Raw genomic sequence first — 27,733 nt, 5'->3', positions numbered from 1 at the left:
TACACTGTCGTGGACAAGGAACAGCCTAGTTGACCGACCACCATAAACTCAGTGTTGACCATACTTTTTAGGGACTTAAATTAACACAGCCTAATGATTTCATTATACATTTTTTAATTTGACACACCATTTTTTTTTAATTATTATCATATATAAATCATCCAAACAGAGCGTATAACTGTACTGTTGAATGTAAGCTCATTTTAATTGCATATCGGAAGGTGTGTCGATACTTGCTGCCAGCCGCACGAGTCAGTGACCGTTGGTCGGCGTGTTTACCCAGATCATGGCCGTCATGCGCCTCCGTCCTCACCGTCATGGACATCATCAGTGATCATGTGTCAGACCTGGACCACTATTCCAAGCTGCGTCTTACCCATATTTAATATTATTTCAGAGGTAAGGATAAAAAAAATCTTTTTTTTTTTTTTTTTTTTTGAGATATATACAAGAGTTGTTACATTCTTGTACAGCCACAAGTACGCGTAGCGTTTCGGGCAGGTCCTTAATCCTATGGTCCCTGGAATACGATCCCCTGCCGCGAAGAATCGTTTTTTCATCCAAGTACACATTTTACTGTTGCGTTAAACAGAGGCTACAGTTAAGGAATTGCGCCCAGTAAATCCTCCCCGGCCAGGATACGAACCCATGACATAGCGCTCGCGGAACGCCAGGCGAGTGTCTTACCACTACACCACGGAGACTGCTAGTTACGCAATACATAAATCGTTTTCTGTGTGTGTACAGTATAGTCTACATTAATTGCAGGCCTCTCCCCCTCTCTTGTTTATATAGATAGTACTCATAGTAGCAATGTAGACCCTTGTGTATGTATATATTGACGTAATGGACAATTAGAAAGTAGAATTTGGTATTATTGCATTTAGAAAACCGGAAAAGGTCCAGTATTTATGTTGCTGATAAAACCTAACCTAAGCTAACCATCCTAGGCCTTGTTTAGTACTGTATATGTGCTATCCTAGGCCTAGGAATAGCTCAATTTGGTTTTTAATTTGTTTTCCGGACTCTATATAATAAAGTAAAGAGTATCAAATTCTAATTGCATGACGATGGTCAAAATAGTTACAAATAGGAGGATGGATTGCTACATTAATAAGTAAATTGGGGTTTGAACATCAACCCTGCATGAAGCGGATCCAGTTAAGAAATGGATGGAAAATATATATAGAAAGATATGTAGCATATATCACAAAAAATAGGTCGATTTGATATAAATATAGACACGCAAGCATAATAAGAATATATATACAAACAATTACTAGAGGAGATATGTAAACACATTCAAACTTGTCTGGCAACATTTACGAGGTAGTAAACGACCAGTTTACCGTCAAGGAACACCTTTGCACTGACAGAATCCAATAAAACTCGAAATTAAATATATGTAAGAGAATAAGCCTTAATTCCCATACAATAGATATGTATTAAGATATATATATATATATATATATATATATATATATATATATATATATATATATATATATATATATATATATATATATATATATAGTCCTTCAGATATAAAGTGCTTCTAGAGTTAGATTTAAAAATAAACCTGACTACCGTAGTTATTTAGATTATAATGTCATGTCCTAGAGAGACCTGACAGTTATGTGAGGGTGAATTAATAACGACTCTTGAGCGCTGGACTTGTACTCAGCAGATAACATTCTTAACGGGATCTGTAGACTAAGTATGGGCCTCGGAGGTAGACTGCAGTAGAAAATACCTGAGCGCAAGGGTCCGGACAGGACCTCAATTCTGAAGTGGTTGTTTTTCTGAATTCGTATGAGCGGCGTGGTATGGGTGGTGTGGGGGGGGGGGGGCTTGCATGGATGGGTGGGTTGGGGGTTCTTGGAGGTTTGGGGGGGGGGGGTGCGGTCAGCGTGTCTTGGGGATGGGGGGGTAAGGACCCTGCCACGTATAAAGAGCCGGTTTCAGTATATAAAATACGTCGCATCTCACACTTCCACGTGGATTCCTCTTGCCTATAGTCTACTCAAGTCATCCTCACAACAATTACATTCTAAAGAATGTGTTGCGCAGAATAAATTACGCTTTTTAGCACTTAGAAAACAGACAATGGGTCAGAAGACTGTTTGTTGCTCTTGGCCGGCAGACAGCTCGACCCTGATGTAGGTCACTGGAGAAAGGGTCAAGCCGCAGACATCCTGTGGACGACCGCCTCATATTGTGTTTAGCCCGGGTAAGACAAGGTCGCCGTATGTATGCACGCGTGACACGCTCTGTCCGGTCAACCATCCTACTAAATCCTAATTAACGGGTTATGTTTTAATGAGATTAGTTTGACTTCGCTTAATTTGCTGCGCCTTTTTGCTTTAAGTGGTTGTGTAATCAAGAATGAAATATTAAATCCGTTGCCATTCTGATAATACCTAAACCCCGGTATACGAAAGAACGGTATGTTAAGTTGAATATCGATTTAGTTTGATAGGTTAAAGTGCTGTAAACCTCTGGAGAGTTCAAGACCACCAAAATTTTACCGGTCAGTTGATCTCGACAAATGTGAACTTTGTCAGCAAAATTATTCATATATTTTACGTCTATAACTGAATCTGATAAAAATGTGTAAACCTCATGCTTAGTGTATACCTTAGCTTTGACCACCTCAGTGTACGCCTAATGCCTTGACCTCCACCTCATATATAATGTATACCCCAGCCTTAACCCACCTCATGCTTAGTGACTATCTCGGCTTTGATCACCACCTGATGCTTGCTATATACCTCAGCCTTGACCACCACCTCGTGCTTAATGTATACCTCAGCCTTGACCAGCACCTTGTGCTTAGTATACCTCAGCCTTGACCACCACCTTGTGCTTAGTATACCTCAGCCTTGACCACCACCTTGTGCTTAGTGTATACCTCAGCCTTGACCACCACCTTGTGCTTAGTGTATACCTCAGCCTTGACCACCACCTTGTGCTTAGTATACCTCAGCCTTGACCACCACCTTGTGCTTAGTATACCTCAGCCTTGACCACCACCTTGTGCTTAGTGTATACCTCAGCCTTGACCACCACCTCGTGCTTAGTGTATACCTCAGCCTTGACCTCTGCTTAGTGCTTAATGTACCTTACCTTGTGGTTATCTTGTGTTAGTTACGAGGATGAACATCCCTGTGACCAGGCCTCCTAGTTGGTGGTCTGATCAATCAGACTGTACAATGCAGCTGCTCGCAGCCTGTCATAAGAATCACAGCCTGGTTGGTCAGATATCCTTTGGAGGTATTTATCGAGTTCTCTTTTAAAAACTGTGAGAGAACGGCCAGTTATGCCCCTTATGTTTAAAGGGACAGTGTTGAAAAGTCTTTTTCTTTAGTGTTGATAAAGTTCTCGCTCTTATAACTACCTCATGTTTAATGTGTACTTCTGTCTTGACCCCCACGTCTTGCTTAGTGTATACTTCAGCCTTCAGCTCCACTTTGTGCTTAGAGTATACTGCACCTCCTGATCCCTAGAATCAATGAGTACTGTATACAAAAGTTTGGTTTGTTTTTATTTACATTATTTCAGATTCAATTCAATTTTTTCCACCTAGTTTTCCCTGGAGCATGAACTAGCAATTAGTTCACAACCAGGGGCTAGATTCACAAAGAAGCTACACAAACACTTATGAACCTGTACATCTTTTTTCAATCTTTAGCTGCTTTGTTTACAATTATTAAACAGTTAATGAGCTCCAAAGCACCAGGAGGCTGTTTATAACAATAACAGTTGATTGGCAAGTTGTCATGCTTGTTAACTGTTTAATAAATGTAACCAAAGCCATCAAAGATTGAGGAAAGATATTCACGTTCGTAATTACTTGCGTAACTGCTTCATGAACCTGGCCACAGGTCTCCAATTACTGATGGCTGAAATCCCTTGCAAGAAAGTGTGCTTCCCTTGTGCTACAGGGGCATAAGGAGCTAGATCTCCCCCTAACCCCATAGTCACTGATAGATAAATACTGTTGTCATCTTCCCCCATATTCTGTACTGTACTTCATGCCTGGCATGAAGCTGTTTCCAAACATAGCCTCAGGAAAATCAAAGATTAATGTAACAAAATTTGTATTTTCAAAATACTTATTAGAAAACAAAGATTAAAAAGTCACATCACATATCTATATATTGTCAAAATATATAACTTTCTACAATAACTTCATAAGCTTCAATTATCAAAAAATAGTTCTGCAATGCAGAACTGTTATAATGTAAAACTACACTGTAATGTAATACAATACAGAACTACTGTGAACAATAAAATGTAATTGCAATGATGAATTGTATTGTTAAACAGAACTGTGCCGTAATGTAAAACTTGTCCTGTAATATATGACTGGAATACAGATATGTAAAATAGACATTAACATAATGCAGTGCTGTACTGTAATGCAGAAATGTAATTCAGAAACAGATCTGAATGCTGAACACCTCTCAATTACAGTTTTACATTGCAATACAGGTCTCCATTGCAGAATACATTTCTAATACAGTAAAAATTTTCTAATCTAGAATGGTACTACAATACATTTCAGCATTACAAAACTGTTGTAATGCAAACATATTGTTTTGCAATGCAAAATTTTGTAAGGCATAACTGCTGTAATTTGGAACTGTTCTGTATTACAGTACATTTTTGCAGAACTGTGATGCAATACAGAATTGTTCTGTATTACAGTTCTGCACTTATTAGCTCTTTATTGATTGCATTATAGAACTGTGCTGAAATGTACAACTATAATACAAAACAGAGCTGCATTGCCTTGCAATCATGCATTACAAAACCAGTTCTGATTATAGTAAAGTTAAATACAAAACTGTACTAAGTTAAGAACTGTTCTGAACTACAGCACAATTCTGCATTTAACTGCACTGCAGTACAATTTTGTATTATGGTACAGTTCGGTACTACAGTTATGTGCATTACATAAATATTTACGGTATAATATTCTATTACAGTAGTATTGTAATACTGAACTGAACTGTATTTCCAAAATCTTTAATCATACAACTACTTATTAGGTTCTTGGAACCCAAGAAAGTAGTACCGATCTTTTAAAAGGTCTAGACAGTATTTGGATAACAATTTACTGAACAATATTTGTAAAACTAAAATTAGTTTAATTGTGCATTATAAAGACATAGTATTATTCTAAAATAACATGCAATGTATGAAGTTCATAGTGCTCAATTAGCAATTAAAGTGCAAATTGTATAATTAGCCATGCTTTCTTTGCCTCAAAACTTACAATGAAAATTCAATAATAGTGTACTAAATATACACACAAAAATGGCTAGAGATTAAAATAAGTGCTTGTAAGAGCAGTATGGTAGAGTTAAAATACCAGTGCATGTATTGCACTTAAAAAAAAAACTTGAGCAACATTCCATATTGCAGACCACTTGTTCTTCCCACACAAGATACCAATTCTGTAAATATTGATATGTATTAACTGTGCATTTAAATCATCATTTTTTTCTATAAAATTTAACTTTGATGTTTATATGTACGGTATATAGTATCAAAAGAACTGCCATCTCAAACATGACTTCTTTTTGCAATGTCTGCAACTGAGGATTGATGAGATAATGTAACTAAGATTAAATTAAAAATATGACAATTTCCATTTACAATGCTGGTACTACCAATATTTGACTATAGTACCTGGTATTACAGCATTAATGTTATTAAAATTGTTTGGTTGGAAGCGAATGGATTGACTTTAATATTGGTATCATTATGTAAATAATATTTTAAAGCTCTAGAACAAATTTTCTAATCAACTGTATTACAAAAAGAATTCCTGGAAAAGGCCTTCATATTGATACATAATTCACATACCCTACATTAAAAATGTCGGTGTTCCATAATGCATTGTGAAAACACAGCCAATATAAAACTACAAAATTCTTGGGGCAACAATATTAATGGAAACAAACTAAATGTTAATACAGTAATATAAATATATGGAGTTATATCAAATCTTCTATCAAAGACGATATGCAAAAACAGCACAAAATTTCAAGTGTATGAAACTACTACAGTACAGTACTGCATATTCTATAAACAGACTAGAATTATGGAGTATTATTCACAAAGGTCTCTGGACAGCCAGTCCTCATCTTTTCAAGACCCTAAAATTAGTTACACATCTTACTCTAGGAAATGCCATTTCACATCACATGTAAAATATAAGCAACTTGCTAATCACAGGAATGCATAAAAAACAAACTTTATAACTATGGTATTTTTCTTGTCTACAGTATTTAGTGTCTTTTCCCTCAATTTCACACGGAAATAAACAATACAAAAATTGCAATGCTTTTTAAATTACTGTACACAGTACTAAACTCTTGATAATTGTCTAATTTTAGCTATATAAATGTCTTGATTATTCTAATTTAGGCTTTTATAGTATATTATGCATTGCACCATACTGTACATGTGCTTAATTTCATATCAATCACTGACCTGTAATATTAAATATATATTAACAATGGTTAATTCCTGTAGAAAACTGGTTGGGTCGCAAGTAAATATGAAAGCTAACTAATTGTAACTCATTTAGGAAATATTTGATGTAATTTATCATTCCCTCAAGATGAAATACGCAAGGATGAATCTACATGAGGCTTATCCCTTCCAAAATGGTCTCAGTAGAGAGAAACATTGCCTCGTATGCATATATAATAACTGTATGCCAAAGTCAAATAAACTATTACAAATGAAGACTATTCGGGGTAATCCATTTCTCTTGAATGTCCACAAGTTCCCATTTTCAAATGTTCTCTTTCAACCAGGCTTTATGAATTGACACCGGGCTAGTGCTCTTATTATAGAACTGTGCCAGTTATCTCTAGTAAACTTCTTCGCTTTGAAGATTTAGGTGATATGAAGGTATTGACACCATTTCAGGAGATTTTCACAAAGACTATGTATGGGAGAAAACTAGGTTCTGCATAAAGGTACAAGATTTATAAATATAAGCCAATTGTCGTAGAGGATACGAACAATAACTACCACCACCACGACAACTAAATGATAGAGCACAGAAATGTCCCGTACATGATGTTTCTTTAACATAAGAAACATTAAGAAAATTTGAACAATGTGGGAATTCGAAGCAGTCACCTGAGATTAATTCCAGGTTGTAAAACTTTTACCATGTTGTCATCCAAGGGTAAGGTTCGCAGCTGGGATTATCAGGTCGCTGGTTCAAACCTGCACATTGCTCCAATCAATTTTCTCATTGATATATCACATTACTGTGATTTCCTTTGTGCAAGAATTATTGCTATTACTTATTTGGTGTGTTGTGTACCTTCATATCCTTGAGGAACAAAGTTTCTCAAGTGAGTAAGAAGCATGTCCTACAAATATTTTGTTAAAATACAAATGCCTCAAAATTCTTTACAACACAGTATGAATATTGATACATATTTCTAGCTAATTATTTGTTCTCCATTCCTTATAGTTTTTATTTCTTATTTTTATTGCAAAACATCTTGCATATGTATATTCCAATGGCTGCTATACAAACATTTACAAATAGAAAATGTTTAACTAGCCTGTTCATAATACAATACCTGAAGAGCAATTCTAAATTTTAAATTAGCAGCTGCATTTGAGTATTTTTAACAAAGTACCATAGCACCAAGTTAATTGATTAACTTATAAATTATAAATTCAATTATAATACCTAAAGAACACTTAACATATAGAGCCTAGTATGGAACATCCTACTAGCTAAAAACACTAAAACACTAAACATAGATGATTACAACCTGTGTAAATAATTCTTTGGCTGCAAAACAAGTTCCTAACAAGATGCGCTCCCATACAATATCTCTTTGGTCTCACACATTTAATTTAAACATGTTTCATTTATGCTCCATATGTAGGAAGACATATGTTAGATATTGTTATACTGAGCTGAGCAACACACCACTGTAGAAACTTTATTTTTTTATTTGTTTTTAAACTGAAGTTGAGTTATATTTACTATAATCAAGGTCAGCCTTTAAAGAGGTAAAAAACACAACACTTTGATATACATTTACCAAGGGATGCTTCACAATTTTTGGAACACCTTGGATCAACAGACAACTAATACACAACAATTTTGGTTCCAAGAATGCTATGAAACTATTCTTAAACAATTCAATAATTAACATAAAATATTAATTTTAGACCTGAGTATACTTACAACTGTGATTCAACATATACATATCAAAGTGTGAATAGAACAAACCTGACACTATGAAAAAGAATGTTGAATAGCATGACTTCAAATTCTTAATTTATGGCAGGCTCCAGGAACTGCATTCTGGTGTGTATATTAAAGCATTCCAATATTTTTTGGAACAAATATTTTGCTACATGTTACATGGTTATAGTCAACAACATAACACAAATCTTTTTTAGAAAATGATCTTCATAAAGACCTCTCAAAAGTAGTAGTAAATCTTTTAATCTAAATCCTAATTTTAAAAAAAGTATACAAATAAATTATGAGTCTTCTTGTTTTCTTCCTAGTTTTAAACAAAACTAATGTTATACAGTACATTGCTGGCAAGGACACTTGGAGGTGCTTCTGAGGACGAGTGTCCCTACAATCTCTCGACAAGTTAATTTTCACATTAAGTTGCTTGTTAACAGAGTATTCGCACATAGCAGATGGTAAACAAATTTGGAATTAACCCTAGACTAGGAAGCCTGGTCAGAGCCTGGGCTGTGGGGGTGTTGATCATTGAATGGTAAATATTGTAAAATATATTATAAATGTTAACAAAATCATTATTGCAAAAGTAACTTTTTGTTGAGATGAGTACATTAAATACACGTGGCTTCAGCATGGAACTTGTCATGTAATTATAACGGTGAAGAGCTGATGACACAATGGTTTCGGCAAATCACCGATAATTATATATACAGTATTTAAAAGAATCTTATCATTTCAAAATAGCCTTATATATATTCTGTCATGTTGTACCCAAATTCTAAATTGTAATTTGTCTAAAAAACAGTAAATACATATAGCCAAGTGCTTACCAGACACAACTTATTCAGGTATGTCAGTTTCTCGTTTCCATGATGGGCCGAATAATTACCAAAAAAGTTATTAGGCTTGCGGTCTGAATAAAAATGTTATAAAGTGGAGAGAATGAGTGGCAGCAAGGCATCACAGCATTTTTGCTTTGTGGTGCAACACTGAAGCATTCATTCCAATGATTTTCTTAGACATGTCAGCAAAATATGATCATCCACCATGTCTACTACAAATGCAGGTAATTTATCAGTGATGGTTTCTACAAGCAGAAGAAAGTAAAATGAGTAAAGGTGGTGGAGAGTGGCATTTTGAAAAGTGATGTGTGCAAACAGGACGATGCTTTCACACATTATTAAGACTAAAGATACTATCTTTGACTTTTCTTGGAGGGAAAGTGATAAAGCAATAGGTAATAGAAAGGCAGTGAATAGCTAAGGTAGTGTTACACGATTTGATAATGGTCCAGGATGGACCGAAATGTTGACATTTTCAGATGTGTGGGTTGGATATCGTCTCTTCAGCTACGTTATTGTGACTCATATGTTTGCATACAGTGTGAAAGCGGTACAGGCAGAAGCATGAAGATATGAAAAAGCCAGTAGAAGGCTGGCTGCTGGTGGATAAAGCCAGGTAATTTCACGTCACTGAAAATTCCAGAGCAGTGTTTGTGTACTGGTGGATGGCTCAGGAGCTTCAACAATATTCTTCACCTTTGCAAGTGGTGAAGAATATCAGAACTTCTCATGCTGGCAAATTATAAAGAAAAATAAGATTTTCCATTAAATATTCAGGATGACAAACCACTTTTCCGGACAACACAATACTCATCCAGTCTGGGTCCCGAAGCATCCGGAAAGCATGTAGCTATTGGTATTTGTATCTCGCATTAGTATTAGTCCACTTAAATTTTCTGTATATGCCATAATTCATCCATTCCATAACCCTTATATTAAATAATTGTTTTCCCCTGTTCTATTATACAAACTTAACTACATTACTGTAATGTACAATAGTTATTTTATCAAAATGATATTATCTGACCTATAACATGCTAATGATGTTTCTAATACCAAATGCTATAATAACAGATACAGATTGAACACATCATGCAGTGCTTAAAATACAATTACTATAAGTGAATACTTCAGTAAAGAGGTATTTATTTACTTAAATAAATTATAGGAAAGTTGTTACTAGAGTCCCTTTTACCAAAACTAATTCATACACTACAAATACTAAGAAAGTGTGTGTGCACAAGAACCAGATTTCAACTATACATCATCTACAGCTCTGACAATCTGACTGTTTTCTGTATTACCTTCAGTTACTAACCCACTTTCCTCTTGGGATTGAGCTACCTCCTCTTGAACTGTAGGTGATGGCTCCCTCTCACAGTCCAATTCTTCAAACTCTTCTCGAGCCTCTTCGGCCAGTTCAACCGAGTCATACTTGCTGAATTGTTTTAACGCTTTTTGCAAGACACTGTAATGAAGATTACACTGATTACACTGCAGTGACTATATGGGATCCTTATATAGCATGCATATATAGTATTTATATAGTACATTTTTAACACACTGTAGCATGGTTTTTCTTTAGGGACTCAAAAGTTAAACCGGGCACATTATTATAATGGAGCGAACACTCGCAATACGTTCACATCACACCATAGATGAGGGTGCCATTTTTTTTGGCTCCCTCCTCGACCCAGTAATACCCAGGATGAGATGTTTTTTATATTGAACTCTCCTGTCTGTTCTTACCCGTTTCCTTCACTTCTTGTCTGTCTTCTAAATATTATCATAAAAACAAAATTCATGTAAATATTAACTATTGAATTAAAGATTGGGGTGATAAACTAATTTTGTCACTATCAATTCTCACGCTCACTCCTCCTCATATATCATTCATCAGACAGGAAATAGGATAGCCTTAATCTGGCTTATTTATACCAATTGTAATCTCAAATAAAACAGACACAAACAACATTTTTGCAAATACTGTACTGTACAGCATAATGGTAGACAGACTGAATATATTAAATGTGAGGGGTAATGTATGCCAAATCCAGCGACTGTGATTGAAATCTTTATAGAACAAAGATACAGGGAACAAAACACCACGAGCATCGATGTCACTTTGTAACTACACATAAGTAATTACATTCACACACATATACACAAAGGATCTCAGAGTACAGTATAACACCAAACCAGTCACCTGTGCAACACATTAGCAAAATTTTGCTAATGTGTCTGCAGCATAAGCATAAAATAGACTTACAAGATAATATCTCAGGATATTTTATCCTATATCATTAAAATATATGTAAATACATATAATCCTGTAAATACAGGACATTTACAACCTTTATAAGATTAACCCTCAAGCATGCAGCTCTGACATGGAGGTCCCACATAATAAATTGACCATATAACACCGTCTATTGGCACAGAATATACAAAAGTTTCTAGAAATCATTCAAGATGCCAATATGACAGTAATAAGATATTACATGGTTGCTATAAAAAAATAAAAAAAGTCAAATTCATCAAGTATTTTCCCAATTTACATGTAGTGTATAGGAACTACAAGACAAAAAATTCTAAAACACGAAAATAAGGACATTCCATCAGAGGAAAGAGTGACCATAAGCAGACCAATACAGTTCTGACAGTAAGGTGCAGCTTTTTGTTCCAATAAGTGCTTAAGAGTTAATTTTCTTTGGTCAACATGTAAGCAGGACAAAAGTAAAAATTTGATCAACCTTCAAATCATAATTTTAAGAAAATTATTCATCACTTTCACTCCCAGCTCCTGATATTTTGTGCTCTCTTAATAGTTGGTTATGTTTGCAATTAAATATATGTTACAGTTTAGCTATTTTTTTGAGAGCCATTAGAAGTGAACTAGGTGAAGAATATGGACAACTGTCTGGTCCATAGAGCAATGTTAAATTAAACAATGATCATTAACCGAAGAATAAAATGAACCATTATTCATACTTACCTTAGGATAATGATAGGGAGAATGAGAAAGCCAGCTGCCATTATGAATGTAAACCCTCGGAACATAAGTCGTGTTGCGGGATACACACTGTTGAACACTCCTGAAGCAACTAGTGTGCATGCATTTTCCAGCAGTGCAACACATGCAAACAGTTTGCCTGCAAAAGAACAATAACAATATATATACCTTCATAATGCACATATGCAAGCTACATTGATACAGTACTAGGCCATTACTCTAGATCATTCGCCTCCTCACACCCTCCCAACAATATATAAAAATAACAAACATAATAATGCCAAAACCATAAGGTATTCCTACCTGGGTTATTTAATAATTACTGTAATAAATTTATATCAACATATTGTCTTACCTTGCTCATTAGGTTCCACTAACTTCGACATAGCAGATCTGAGAGTTGGAAGGGGCCAGGTGCTTAACATAGCTAAAGCAGCACCTGTAGAATAGTGATTTTACTACAGTAATAATAATAATGCTTCATTCAACCTATCAAAAAGCACTCATGTTTATGATAGCTAAAGAGCCCATTTCATTCACAGCATTTTTAAAATCGCACAACTATATCCGACATATACATTATACATTTGTATCTTTCTGTATGCTTTCCTTTTCCCTATCATAGCTTTAACTTAGCTCAGTCAGGCAATACATTTTTATTTTGAAAATAAAACACTAAACTACCTTGTGTTACAAGACAATACCAGCCAAATAAATTTGGCTGGTATTTAGCTGGTAATTTGGCTGGTAAAATTTAGATCAAAGAAATTACATATTTTTTTTTTAATTTGATTTAGTATCTACTTTAATTTGCATACAATTTTCATTACAATCACATCTATTTATCATTATCTTTATTACTCTTCTCATCAATACAAATTGTATTGCTGACAAGTAATGATATTTTATATACATTTTAAACACAATAAATTGGAAATGCTTTCATTGTAGCCAACTAGTGTATTGTAGCCAATCACAGAGAGGTCTCTCCAGGCTGTTATATCTTACGATGCAAAGCGGTGCAATTGTCCTGGGGTTACAATGTTAGCAGGGTGCTGTAATGAGTACACAACAAGGACTGCAATGGAACAGGCTGGCATTATGGTCACAGAAGGTACTGGTGGTGGAGCACTAATGGTGGTAGGCAATAATACTCGCCTAGTTGTGCATGTGGGGGGTTGAGCTTCTGCTCTTTTGGTCCTGCCTCTCAACTGTCAACTAATTTACAAGTTCCTGAGCCTATTGGGCTCTATCCTATCTACATTTGAAACTGTTTATGGAGTCTGCCTCCACCACATCACTGCCTAGTGCATTCCATTTGTTAACGCTAAAATCTTTCTAACGTCCCTACAGCTCAACTGGGTACTAAGTTTCCACCTGTGTCCCCTTGTTCATGTACTACCTGTGCTGAATAGTTTTGCCTTTAACCTCTCAGTTCCCTTGAAATTTTTGTAGGTTGCAATCATGTCTCTCCTAACTCTTCTGTCTTCCAGTGTCATGAGGTTTAATTCCATTAGTCTTTCCTCCTAGCTCATACCTCTCAGTTCGAGGCCTAGTCTGGTGGCATATCTTTGATCTTTTTCTAAAGATCATATAAAGTGCTTCTGCACCAACTTTTTGCACAAATAACTAAGTTATCCATCCTTGGCTGGAACATTACATCCATAAAAAAAAAAAGTTCTCTGATTTACATCACAAAGTAACAACTGAAAACTTCGATACTGTATGTCTCCATACAACATCTCAATATGGGGAGATTCTATAGGGTCCAACACTCTTAGTCACGTTCAATTGTGTCAGATATTTCCTAATCTCATCGCTGGTAATTTCAGTATCCTCCAAGGTTGTTTAGTTTATCACCACCTTTCTTAGTTCAGGAACTTCTCATTGTGATATTTTGAAGACCTCCTGGAGTCTCTGTTGAGTTCTTCATACACCTCTTGTCATTTTCTGTGTACCCAGCCTCTCCTTTCTCAATTTCATCACCTGTTCTTTCACTGTTGTTTTACCTCTTGATGTGGCTGTGTAGCAGTTTTGATTGGGCATTGGCTTTATTTGCTGTCATTTTAATGCTGTTTCTCCACACTCTTTTTCTCACACTGAGATACTCATTTCTGGCCCTCTGGTATCTCCCTCTGTTCTCTGGTGTTCTGTTATTTCTGTAGTTTCTCCATGTTCTTGTACTTAGCTGTCTTGCTTCCTTAGATGCCTGATAGAATCATTGATTCCCCTTTTGCTTTTAATTTTTGTTTTTTTTTTGGGTCTGGATAAACCTGTCTTCCTGACACTTTTGGGTGATGAAGTCCATCATGCCTTGTAAGGATGTGTTTCTGAGCTCTGTTTCCCATGGTATTCCTATTGGAAGTGTTCTCATTCTCATAGTTTTCCCTTCGGTATGCCAGCCTTTTGCTTTTTGATCCTTTCCTTGGGAAGGTTATTCTTACTTTCACCAGATAATCAAATGTCAGTACACTGTGGTCACTCATTCCCATGGGGGGTTCTAATTTGACTTTCCTTAGGGATTGTAATAGTAGCAGTGATGGTAGTACTGAACAGTAATGATATTTCTAGTGGTAATGGTATGTGAAGGAAATAATGGTAGTGGGTAATGTTGTTTCAAGGCTCTCAAAGATATGCCTCAAGCTAAATAACACGCAATACTGTACTGTGACTAACATCATCAATATTAACATGAATTTACTTACCATATCCTTCTCATATTGAATAGATGGCAAAATATGTTAAGTCTAATTTCTTTACTAAAACATTTACTGCAATATTTTTATTTGAAGCTCATATAGTTGTTTAAGAACTGTGTAAATTACAGCTACTTTGGATGAAGACAGATTCCCAAGGTCTTATTAACACAACTTAATGACTATACAAGTGGCAGGGATTATGGACTTACTGACAAAGACTGAAGTATCCTCCCAAGCAATTCCTAAAAGCACCAGCCCCACTAGCTTGCTTGTCAGGCCAATCAGAGCTAGGATCATGTCTGGTACTTTGGAGCAAAATGGAAGAATACCTATCAGTGCCAAGGCCCCAAGACCATACTTCAGTGAAAAGTACCACGTGTACTTTTCAAAAGGCCATTGAATTGGGGTATCCTTAACATACAAGTAAGATATGTCCATTTCACCTGAAATGGGAAACAATGAAATAAGTACTGTACAATACATATATTAGCTTACTTCTCATTTAGTACTGTTTACCCCATTATACCTATAAATAATTTGTATCTCAATTATTCTAACTTTTGTCCGAAACACTCTGCATAGTAATGGCTTAATTTAATGTGCAACCTCTATACCTATGGTTATACCTCTTATGTTCTTTTGTGTGCATATTTTAAATGAAGTATTATTATTATTATTATTATTATTATTATTATTATTATTATTATTATTAATATAATTATTATTATGGGTATACTGTACTCTGCAATTACAATTTTTGGAATACTGCTGACATTTGTAAATCAAATTTCTCATATATATAATGCCACATTCCATTTAGGAGCTGCCTTCAGGGCATAGCCACATTTTTACATACAAAAAATTACACCACACCTCAATTACATGTAAACAATATTTCTTTTTAATTTGATATAAAATGTGTGAAGTACTCTCTTACTTTATAGAATCTCCATACTATAAGATGAGAGCAATGGTCTGAAAATGTAATTAAGGGGAACTCCCGCCCCTGGGGGACTCCGGCCCTGGGGACTCCCGCCTCTGGGGGACTCCCGCCCCTGGGAGATTAATAAACCTTAATAAATCAGTTATTGAATATTTGATTATGCCACTCTTTTATTGTACTGTACAACTGCACACTGTCATCAATGTACAAGCATGAGTATTAATCATTATACCTAACCTATTAATCATTCCAATATAGTGCAGCATAGTGCAGCACTGCTGCTTCAGCTCATAAGTTCTGCATCATTCACCAATACACAAATTGAACACTTTGATCATTTTAGTTTTTCCTATTGCACTGCAATTTTGATATTGATATTCTTTCAGTAAATACAGTGGGTCCTCACTCTTTACAAATTGCTGCTGGTCCAAATAGTTTGTGTTGGGTGCATATTGCTCAGAGGAACAAATGTTTGTTTGCTTCAGTGAGAAGTGTTCGCCTGACTCAGAGGTTACCTCCAAGGCCCCATAGCACAAAAACAGTAAAATACTTATATATTTGTGTTTCTTTGAATTGTCCTTAATTTTTGTGTGCAAATGTATCATTATATAAGAGTTTTTCCCGACAAACTTTTGGGGTTAAAGACCCTAAAGGGAATGCTTGAAAAGTTGCCTAAGACCCCAGTATCGAGAATGTCCCCAGCCTGACTCTTATAGTCCACTGGATCTTATTTAAGGGGCAACCAAATGTAAAAGATCAACACATACAGCTGCAATTTCCAACTAAACTTACCAGCAGTACAAATCATAATAATTGTGGCAGCAGTAAGCAACCACAGCAGGTATGTGCGACGTTTTTCTTGCCTCTCCTTCACCACTGTTCCCGCACATTCTCTCAGGTGTTGGAAAGTACAGCCACTACGAATCCATGAATTTTGCGGGGGATGCCTGAGTTTTTGAAAAATTCAAATGTATGTAATCCATACATAAAACCTCAGATCGTATCCCTCCAATGACAAAACATATTTCAACATTACAATACCCTTTCTCAAAAACATGCACATGCATTTTCTAAAGTGAAATTAATTTTATGTTAAACTAAGACTAAAATATTAAATTTGAACATCAAAGAATTCTACAAAAATAGCTTCCATGCTTTGCTATACAGTATTACATACTATTAATAACTTTTGTATCAATGACCCAGATGGGTTTACAAACCTTGGGGGAATATTGCGAACAAATGTGACAATATAGATGACAACTGCTGCATGGCATGTCATGATAAAAGTGAAAGTGGAGGACCTTCCACCAACTTTCTGGACCCATCCTCCCAACAGCGGCCCAATTGTTCCACCCACAAAAATCATACTCTCCAGTATCCCCACGCGTACTGTTCTTGCATGGAAACTGCTAACCTGTTGATAGCGAATTTCTAATTTAAACAATAAAAATTTCACGTACAATTAAAAAATAAAGCTTTGAATGCAGGCACAGTATATAGTTAAACAGATTATATATATATATATATATATATATATATATATATATATATATATATATATATATATATATATATATATATATATATGTCGTACCTAATAGCCAGAACGCACTTCTCAGCCTACTATTCAAGGCCCGATTTGCCTAATAAGCCAAGTTTTCATGAATTAATATTTTTTCGTCTACCTAACCTACCTAACCTAACCTAACCTAGCTTTTTTTGGCTACCTAACCTAACCTTACCTATAAATATAGGTTAGGTTAGGTTAGGTAGGGTTGGTTAGGTTCGGTCATATATCTACGTTAATTTTAACTCCAATACAAAAAAATTGACCTCATACATAGAGAAAAGGGTTGCTTTATCATTTCATAAGAAAAAAATTATAGTAAATATATTAATTCAGGAAAACTTGGCTTATTAGGCAAATCGGGCCTTGAATAGTAGGCTGAGAAGTGAGTTCTGGCTACTAGGTACGACATATATATATATATATATATGTCGTACCTAGTAGCCAGAACTCACTTCTCAGCCTACTATGCGAGGCCCGATTTGCCTAATAAGCCAAGTTTTACTGAATTAATATATTTTCTCTAATTTTTTTCTTATGAAATGATAAAGCTACCCATTTCATTATGTATGAGGTCAATTTTTTTTTATTGGAGTTAAAATTAACGTAGATATATGACCGAACCTAACCAACCCTACCTAACCTAACCTAACCTATCTCTATAGGTTAGGTTAGGTTAGGTAGCCGAAAACGTTAGGTTAGGTTAGGTTAGGTAGGTTAGGTTGTCGAAAAAACATTAATTCATGAAAACTAGGCTTATTAGGCAAATCGGGCCTTGCATACTAGTCATAGAAGTGCGTTCTGGCTACTAGGTACGACATATATATATATATATATATATATATATATATATATATATATATATATATATATATATATATATATATATATATATATATATATATATATATATATATATAATATAAATAATGCATTTTGAGAGTGACGAGTTCTCAGTACTGACCCACATCTCTTTAAATATTTTTTTATAGAGATACACCCATAACAAAATTTAAATCTTAAAAAAAAAAAAATTGGGGTGAGAGAGATAATGGGCCAAGTTGGAAGAAATTGTACAGCTGGTTTTCACTTTAGAAGTACAATAGTAGATATTGTTCAGAGTAGATTTGAAATTAGATCATTGGAGGTGCCACAAATGATATTCTGAATACAGTACAGTACTGTATATTCATGAGACCATACCTCCTTAATTATGTAATTGAATGGGTTTCCAAGGTATTTCATACAAATCTAAAGTAAAAAAAAATAAGAGATGAGGTATAGGAAAGTCGAATTGCTGGCTTTATTTACACCATTAGAGGGGCCATGGTCCTACTGTTGAAAAATAAGCTTTAGGGGCAAGATCTTGGGAAATACTGGGGATGATGGTGAAATGTCTTGACAGAGAGGTTCTCCTAGTAGATGTCTATCATGACAGATTGAAATTAACATTTTGTCAAGTGATATTAGTACACAGAGCATGGGAAACATTCAGAAATGAACAATAATGCCTTCAATATTGTTCTGCATTTAACAACTTTTTCCAAGTCAAATTTTGCTACTGCCTTCCAACAATTCCTAAACATATTTAGGAACACAAAAGATCATAATTTCCATCTTCAGATTAAGTTATATCTTCCCAATTTCTCCTGTACAAAATTGCATGCAGCTTACCTGTGCAACATAGCTCATACATGTCATGATGCAGGAGGTGAAGCCTCCACATATGCCACTGATGAATGATGCCAGTAGGATGACAGACACAGGAATCTCATTAAGATGAACACTCATTATAATGTACAGCAAGCTGGCAAACATTGCACCTGTTGAATGTAGAAAGAACAACTTTATAAACTCCCAAGTTATTTTTTCAATAAAGCTTTTTTACACTTTAAATTTTGTTAATGTATTTAACAAGAGCTTAGCTGATTATGTTTCCATGCTACCAAAGGACTCTTGAATTCAGAATTAAAAAATAGAAACTTTCGAGTAGACCCTGAACCAAAAGAAGTGTATAATCAATGGACACTTTGAAACTGTTCATTATGTCTTCACAAAATGGAACAAATCAGCATAAACGCCATTAAAGGGAAAGCTATCTCGTGTATTTCGATGCAGGCAGACCCCCAACATGTGATTGGAATGCATTTTGAAAAGACATGAAAAAGTCTGATGTCCATAATTCAAAACCACATTTCCCATAAGCACACTGCTATAAATGGAGGATTCATTCCCAGACCTGACAGTCTGACAGCCGAGTGGACAGCGCTTCAGATTCGTAGTACTGAGGTTCCGGGTTCGATCCCCGGTAGAAGCGGAAACAAATGGGCCGAATTTCTTTCACCCTGATGCACCTGTTCATCTACAGTAAAATAGGTACCTGGGAGGTAGACAGCTGCTACGGGCTGCTTCCTGGGGATGTGTAACAAAAAGTAGTCCTGGTTGAGGACCGAGCCGCGAGGACGCTAAGCCCTGAAATCATCTCAAGATAACCTAACCACCAAATATCAACATATAAAACCTAAATTTTTGGGACAAATGATGTACAACCATGCTTTTTATTTCCCTTGATGATGGAATTGTCCTGCTCATCCAATTTGTTACTTTTTGAAAAGCACTGATGATGTATAGCAGTAAAAGGTGAGGAGCCATGGAGAATGGTGCACGACCAACATTCTTCCTCTTATCCGTCATTACTGAGGCACTCTTCCTAGATACATGGTAATATAAGTCAAAAGGAGCCTGCAATTTGCCTAACAAAACTGGTCACCTTGAGAGAAACTTGGGATCTTTAATTAGTTACTATGCAGCCTTATTTGTACTTACTAGTTTAATAAAAAAAAAATGGATGATGCTAATCTTAATTGTTTCACTGTGCTGAATGTTCTCTCTGAGAGAACTTTGGTATCAGTTACACATCAAGTTTTAATACACTCACCTACTGGAGGCAAGAGCATGGGTATTTTACGCCCATATGTGTCACTCCACGAGCCAAGGAACTGAGCTGTTACAATGGAAGGAACCGCAAGCATGAAGACAGAACCTTGAACCCAATGGGAAGAACCAGTCTGAACAGTGTTAAGAGCTGCATGGTTCTCTGGGGCATACAAGTTATCACATATCCCCTGATTGTAGTCTTGAAGACAAACCTGTAATATTCAAAATGCTTTAAATAATTTTACCATTCTATTGGTAAAAAAAACTAGATACACACAAATATGTCCAGACTGCTAAATACAGCTTTACTCGAGTAATACATTACTGAGCATTAATTAACAATCTACAATAAGTTTCACTACAGTACTACCATGTATGAGGCCTTATATTTAACTCAGCATTACATGTATGTTATCTGTAATACTTAATTTGCAATTTTCATAACTAGAGAGCCTACTTCTGTATACAATAATGCTATTACTAGTAATTTTAATAAAATTATTATTATTATTATTACAATATTACCACTGCTAGCTATTACCTTGATTCATGCTGTAATTATTTTGCTTATGTATTGTAACCTATTTTTGTTAGGCAACACATGGAAAAACAGTAGTGTTTATTTTGTCTCAACCTTTCTAAGCCTTCTCTATGTGTTTACATTTTATTTTATTTTCTCTTTAAAAATTCTTGTTATAAAGAAATTATCCCAACATTTAATTACTGCTTTAAGTAATTCTTCACCAATAAAGGTTTCAACATTAATCTGAAATTGACTATGGCATGTCCTTTCACATGCTGATACCCATTGTGAATACTGCATTGCATTGCATTGCATGTAATGAAATGCCCTTTTCTTGTGGACCCTTTTTGGCTCCCATAGCTTAACTCTGGTACCAGGAAGCCTTAGCCCAACACACCAGGCCACTAAGGCCAATTTGTCACCTACTGGGAGCAAGAACCAGAATTTGACTCATTCTATGTGACGAGGGAAGCAGGGGATCAGAGATCAATCATAAAATTGAGGATAATGCACTTCAAAGACCAGGCACATAACAAGTGACTGTTTGAGGGAAAATGATGTACTCCAAGATAAACAAGGCAAACAGTTGTTGGTAAATACCCTGACTGTGATGCACCTGACCACCAGTAGGTGGCAGCCCAGGTCAACTGAAGTTCAGCTAATCTTCCTCCTCACTCTGGAGACACCATACAAAACTCCATAGCCCCATGGAGAAGAAGAGAACAGGGGTGGGGTTGGGGTAACCACTTAGGTCCCACCAGAAAAAGGTATTTCATAATATTTAATGCTTGATTTGTTGGAGGGACCCCTTCAGTGGCTCCTCAAGCTTATTCACAGTAGTGACTTGATAAAGGAGGTCAGATTTTCAGAAAAAACAGTAGGAGAAGAGGGGGCCCAGGGCAAAGAATGGCTATCATGCACCAAATTCTCAAGTGTACATAAACATAGCAATCCCCCAGAGAAGTTTCCTCTGGTGGGGTATTGGAAAGTGTCAGCCAACCCCTACCCTGGCCATAGTATCTTGTTTTGCTGTGCTTATGCTTTCTGTTGCGTTTCCCCAGTTTTGAGGTTGATCTTTTATCCAGTGCTCCCCATCAATTCATAGCAAGCGAGAGACTGGTCCTGGGTCCCGGTAGGTGATGCATGGGTTTGTTGGTTGAAGGCTTGTTGATGCCAGAGGTAAGCTCAAAGAGTCATTTAAGGGTCCCTCCTGGAAATGTACATATGTACTGTACATACTTGCTGATGTACTAGTAATCAGCAAGTATGTACAGTACAAAATATATGAAGGAAGATAATACAGGTATCGTGTTTTGGAGTACAGTACTGTATTTCAGTTCTTGAACACATTAAATTTTCTCTCTAGCCTAGGCTATGTATTACCATACCACATGCATTTTGTCCTTTCATCAATCAATCTCCATGTGCTGACATCCCTATAAGGAAGACCTACTCAAGCCTATCCTGTTAACCTTCAGTCTGCTAATTTCAACACTGTATTTGAGCATAGTACAGTATTGCATTATTATTCTAATAACAATTATGGGTAACTCTTAACTAAATAATTGTACTTAATTTAATTACTGTACATATTTCATACAAAATATTAACTCAATTCTTGTACAAAAAAACAAAAAAGCCATACATGAACACTATTTACCTTTGTGTATATAAGATCTTGTAAAGCAGGGTGCAGCATGAAAACTGCCAACATGTACAGGAACAGTACAGGTTCAACCGTGACCTTGCATCCAATCGCCATGATTTAAAAATCCTGTTGAGAGAAATTTGGCTGTTTAACACTCAATTTATACATTGGCTTTGTCTGCTATACTGTATATGAAAGACTACTTTCTAAGCACGATACTAAGCTGTTTAGGAAAATTCCTCCTGCTGGTGCCTTGGACAACCTCATGCAGTCAAATATTCTACACCAGTACAGCATGGGTCTTTTGCAACATCCATGCAAAGTTATAGGCTACTGGCACAAGGAAAACCACTTAAGAACCGCTTAAAAGCTTATTCACATAAACTCGATTAACTCGATAATAAACTCATTAACTGTTATTTGGCCGACCAGTCACTACCCTAGATCACCACCAGGTGGCAATATAGTCATGTAAACTGGGTTCCCTGAGTAGGACTAGCTCACATTCTCCCTGACATGAACATCCTATAAGCAGGAATGGAAGGCAATTGAACTGGAGCATGCAAGCACTCTTATTGCTATCTTAAGGAAGGAAATTTTGGGGAGGTACTGGGACACAAAAGTACAGTTGAGACTTAAAGCTGAGCTCTATGTTAGAACAGGACATAATAAAAAAGGACACCTGGGGACCTCTGGCCAATGTTATTCAGTTAGAGCCCTTTGGGTTCTGATACTGTTGTCTGGCATTCCTCTTCAATGATCTGCTTTATATGACATCTGGCATCCATGCAAATAAAAGGACCTAGTCTTTGGAACTCACTCCCTGACGAATTAAAAAAATTGTCCAACCTATGCCCTATTCAAAAGTAAAACCAAAACGTACCAAATTTCATCCTGCCTTGTGTTTCAAACACTCACACTACCTTGTACTACCCACTTCCCAATATTAGTACTTAAGACATACAGCATATCTTTACCAGTGTAATCACCTCTGTCAATGTATATTTTAGTTATTTGTTAATATAAAACCTTGCTACAATGAATCTTTTCATCTTACCTGATATGTTAGATTAAGGACCTGCCCAAAATGCTATGCATGTTAGTGGCTTTGCATGAATGTACAAATACCAATCTTATGTAATCTCACTAACCAACTGTACCTTCTTGTTAATAAATTATTATTATTATTATTATTATTACTTATTGCTTGGAGTCATAGAGAAGTTGATGGATTTTTTCAGTTTTTCTGGCTGGTTTTAATGGGAGTGGGGAAGGAGATGGTGTCCACTGGTGGCTTGCTGGAGAGGTACCAGGAGTTAGCGGGTCTTGGTAGGCTCCTCGTGTGTGCTCAAGCAGCTGTGAACACCTGACTGCTCTGTCAGAGGTCACTGGAAGACACTGCTTCCTTTTTCCTGATTTTGTTTAGAATTTTGGAGGGGCCTTATTGATTTTATCATTAGGCTCTGACTTTGTTTGACTACTCAGTGTCACAAGATGCCTGATGCCTTTATTCTCTGGGGCCACTGCATGTCGATAGTCTTCTGGTGGATTGTCTTGTGCGTAGTGTGGGCTCTGTTCCTCGCCTCCCCATGGGACACCGAGGGCCACCAAGCATGTGCCTAGCTGTGATAATCTGCCACAGGGTGTAGAAGTAATTCTGCCCACAGGCAATGTATTAACTCTGACCTTTGAGCTTTTCCTTACATGGGAAGAAATGAGGAAGTAATTCTGGAAGACACTGCTTCCTTTTTCCTGATTTTGTTTAGAATTTTGGAGGGGCCTTATTGATTTTATCATTAGGCTCTGACTTTGTTTGACTACTCAGTGTCACAGGATGCCTGATGCCTTTATTCTCTGGGGCCACTGCATGTCGATAGTCTTCTGGTGGATTGTCTTGTGCGTAGTGTGGGCTCTGTTCCTCGCCTCCCCATGGGACACCGAGGGCCACCAAGCATGTGCCTAGCTGTGATAATCTGCCACAGGGTGTAGAAGTAATTCTGCCCACAGGCAATGTATTAACTCTGACCTTTGAGCTTTTCCTTACATGGGAAGAAATGAGGTACACAGGGCCACGCTATAGCTACCCCTAACTCAATAACAATAACACTACTGTATTGCTAAACAATCTTATGAACAAAAGTTTCTGTATCCATTCAAATAGTGCACAGAGCTTCTTGAGCCATAATCCAAATAATGTAGTATTCCATAAAAGTGTATGCTATATATCCAAAATCATTAGAGTGGGTGAGGTTCATAATGGGAATGTACATAATGAAATAGTTCTGAGCAGTAATTATCAAAAGGCAGCAACAAGCTGGGAAGAATGAGAAATTACTGCTCATTTCCCAATATTTTATGGTCCACTCCAAAATGCACCACTGAATAATAATGCCAACTTTTATTGACTTTGTTTTATTTCTCCATCTTCACATAAGCTAGCAGCACATTGTTGTGTATCCAGACACTGGATACCGAATGGGAGATGAAGTTTTTTATGAAATGAACAGAGAAAGATCTAAGAGTTCAGATAGATAAAGATCAGATATCACAACAAACCTGTCTCTCGAAGCCCACATCAAAAGAATAACATCGGCGGCGTATGCGAGGCTCATTAACATCAGAACTGCCTTCAGAAACTTGTGTAAGGAATCATTCAGAACCTTGTATACCACATATGTAAGACCAATCCTGGAGTATGTGGCCCCAGGATGGAGCCCGTACCTTGTCAAGCACAAGACGAAGCTGGAAAAAGTTCAGAGGTATGCCACTAGGCTAGCCCCAGAACTATGAGGCATGAGTTACTAGGAAAGGCTGAGGAAACTGCACCTCACGTTGCTGGAAGACAGAAGAGCTCGGGAAGACATGATCACCACATACAAAAATCTCGGGAATTGACAGTGTAAATAAGGATGGATTATTTAACACAGGTGGTACACCCACAAGGTAATACAGGAGGAAGCTGAGTACCCAAATGAGCCACACAGACATTAGAAAGAACTTTTTCAGTGTCCTGGTTGATGGGGTTCTGGGAGTTCTTCTACTGCCCAAGCCCGGCCCGAGGCCAGACTTGACTTGTGAGAGTTTGGTCCACCAGGCTGTTGCTTGGAGCGGCCCCGCAGGCAGATTAGTCAGATTAGTTAGTAAATGGAATGCACTAGGAAGTGATGTGGTGGCGGCTGACTCCTGCTTGATGGGGTTCTAGGAGTTCTACTCCCCAAGCCCAGCATGAGGCCAGACTTAACTTGTGAGAGTTTAGTCCACCAGGCTGTTGCTTGGGGTGGCCTGCAGGCCCACATACCCACCACAGACCGGTTGGTCCGGAACTCCTTGGAGGAAACAAAATAGTTTCCTCTTTGAAGATGTCCATGGTTGTTCTGGCAATATTTCATACACAGTTTCAAATGTAGAGGTGATAGAGCCCAGTAGGCTCAGAAATCTGTACATCAGTTGATTGTCAGTTGAGAGGCAGGACCAAAAAGCCAGAGTTCAACCCCCGCAGGCACAACTAGGCGAGTACCTAGGCTTGTTAATAAAAAAAAAATAATAATTTCTTAACAGATTCTACAAATATTTTACAATTTAAAATTCCACATACTTTACCAGTGTATAATTAACAATCAGTTGAATTTGTGCATTTTTAACTTAGTTAAGGGTGCTTTGTGCACCCATACCAGGTCCTACAAGTAAATTTATTATTAAGGAATAACTTAAATAAATAAGACTGCGTAGACATGCCTCGAAATATTCCTCACAGTTACGCACCTTTTGTCTTACCAGTGAATGAATACCATGTATAGTACCTATTTCTGCATGTATGACCCTCACGTGCTGTAATTCTGGTATGTATTGAACACCTTCAATGATAAAAAATGTCTTCTTAATTGTCTCAAGAGCCTGGTCCCGGGGACTCTAATTATTTCAAAGAGCCTCAAAAAAATGGTCTCAAGAGCCTCTAATTGTCTTAGGAGCCTCTATAAATGATCTTGAGACATGGTACAGCCTGGTGCATGAGCTACTCCATGACCCACGCTGGTCACCAGTGAGGGGTCGGTGAGGGGTCCTCATGAGTGAGTGGCCACACCCTCATGACACTCCTCACAACACTCATGTAAACACACGGTTGGGAGCACCGCAGAGATATAGCGGGCGGGAAGGATATAAATTTGATGACGTTATTTGGCCGCCATATTGAAGTTCCTTCATATGGTTCCAAGGAGAACGCCATATTGAAGTTCCTTCATAGATTTCCAAGGTTAAAAAATAATATATTTCTGCATTATAGGCCTCTCTAAAACACCTTGTGGATATACGTATTATATATTATCTAACAAACGAGTTATTTAAATTACTTGTTTAATAGCACGCCTTAAATAAGGTCGTATTTCATTCATTGGGGTGACATTAATCGACTATAAATACTGTATTAGCATCCAACCTCATTCTGTGAGGGGTAGTTTATTGTGCACCCCATACTCATCCTGAGAGGGGTAGTTTATTGTGCACCCCATACTCATCCTGTGAGTGGTAGTTTATTGTGCACCCGATACTAATTCTATGAGGGGAAGTTTATTGTGTCCCCCATACTCATCCTGAGTGGTAGTTTATTGTGCACCCAATACTCATCCTGTGAGGGGTAGTTTATTCTACACCCCATACTCATCCTGTGAGGGGTAATTTATTGTGCACCCCATACTCATCCTGCGAGTGGTAGTTTATTGTACACCCCATACTCATCCTGTGAGTGATAATATATTGTGCACCTCATACTCATCCTGTGAGGGGTAGTTTATTATGCACCCCATACTCATCCTGCGAGTGGTAGTTTATTATCCACCCCATATTCATCCTGTGAGCAATAGTTTATTGTGCATCCATACTCATCCTGTTAGGCGTTTTATTGTGCAGCCATACTCATCTATGTGAGGTATTTTGTGCAGCCATGCTAATCTTATGTGAGGTACAGTATTTTATTGTGCAGCCATATTCATAGGGGGTCTGACAGCTGAGTGGACAGTGCTCGGGATTTGTAGTCCTAAAGTTCCAGGTTCGATCCCCTTTGGAGGCGGAAACAAATGGGCAGATTTTTTTCACCCTGATGGTCCTGTTCACTTAGCAGTAAATAGGTACCTGGGAGTTAAGACAGCTGCTATAGGCTGCTTCCTGGGGCGGGTGTAATAAAAAGGAAGCCTGGTCGAGGACCGGGCCGCAGGGACGCTAAGCCCTGAAATCATCTCAAGATAACCTCAATATAGATCCTATGTGAGGTATTTTTTGTGCAACCAATCTCATCCTGTTTATAAATAA

General features: G+C 36.9%; 1 protein-coding gene and 1 long non-coding RNA gene across 3 annotated transcripts; one reads left to right on the top strand and one right to left on the bottom strand.

Moving 5' to 3' along the window:
- The first annotated feature begins 265 nt into the window (after window positions 1-265).
- LOC138355463 (uncharacterized) lies at window positions 266-15,892 on the top strand. The gene is made up of 2 exons (XR_011223940.1): window positions 266-399; window positions 15,753-15,892. It is a non-coding gene; the product is annotated as an uncharacterized lncRNA (long non-coding RNA).
- Window positions 6,553-26,573, bottom strand: LOC123767631 (proton-coupled folate transporter). 2 transcript variants are annotated; one of them, XM_045757456.2, is made up of 10 exons: window positions 26,192-26,539; window positions 22,442-22,555; window positions 20,260-20,470; window positions 18,996-19,144; window positions 16,972-17,168; window positions 16,544-16,698; window positions 15,018-15,251; window positions 12,465-12,548; window positions 12,092-12,248; window positions 6,553-10,564 (listed from the first exon to the last, which is right to left on the bottom strand). In XM_045757456.2, the coding sequence occupies exons 2-10, from the start codon at window positions 22,541-22,543 to the stop codon at window positions 10,354-10,356; spliced, it is 1,500 nt and encodes a 499-aa protein (XP_045613412.1). In that variant the 5' UTR covers window positions 22,544-22,555; window positions 26,192-26,539; the 3' UTR covers window positions 6,553-10,353. The 2 variants fall into 2 exon arrangements, with proteins under 2 accessions (XP_045613412.1, XP_045613413.1); XM_045757457.2 differs by having other exon boundaries at window positions 9,583-10,564; window positions 26,230-26,573.
- Window positions 26,574-27,733: the final 1,160 nt, after the last annotated feature.

Source organism: Procambarus clarkii, chromosome 67 (assembly GCF_040958095.1).
Source record: "Procambarus clarkii isolate CNS0578487 chromosome 67, FALCON_Pclarkii_2.0, whole genome shotgun sequence".
NCBI lineage: Eukaryota > Metazoa > Arthropoda > Malacostraca > Decapoda > Cambaridae > Procambarus > Procambarus clarkii.
Note: the sequence above shows the minus strand (reverse complement) of the source record. Positions and strands in the feature narration are given on the sequence as shown.

Bases quoted from the DNA above. Each gene is read 5' to 3' on its own strand.
- LOC123767631 (XM_045757457.2), bottom strand. From the start codon at position 22,543: ATGGCGATTGGATGCAAGGTCACGGTTGAACCTGTACTGTTCCTGTAC. The intron at 16,699-16,971 runs GTTTGTAAACCC...TCAAAAACTCAG, and splicing joins GTTCGCAATATTCCCCCAAG to GCATCCCCCGCAAAATTCAT. The intron at 12,249-12,464 runs GTAAGACAATAT...GTTCTTTTGCAG, and splicing joins AGTGGAACCTAATGAGCAAG to GCAAACTGTTTGCATGTGTT.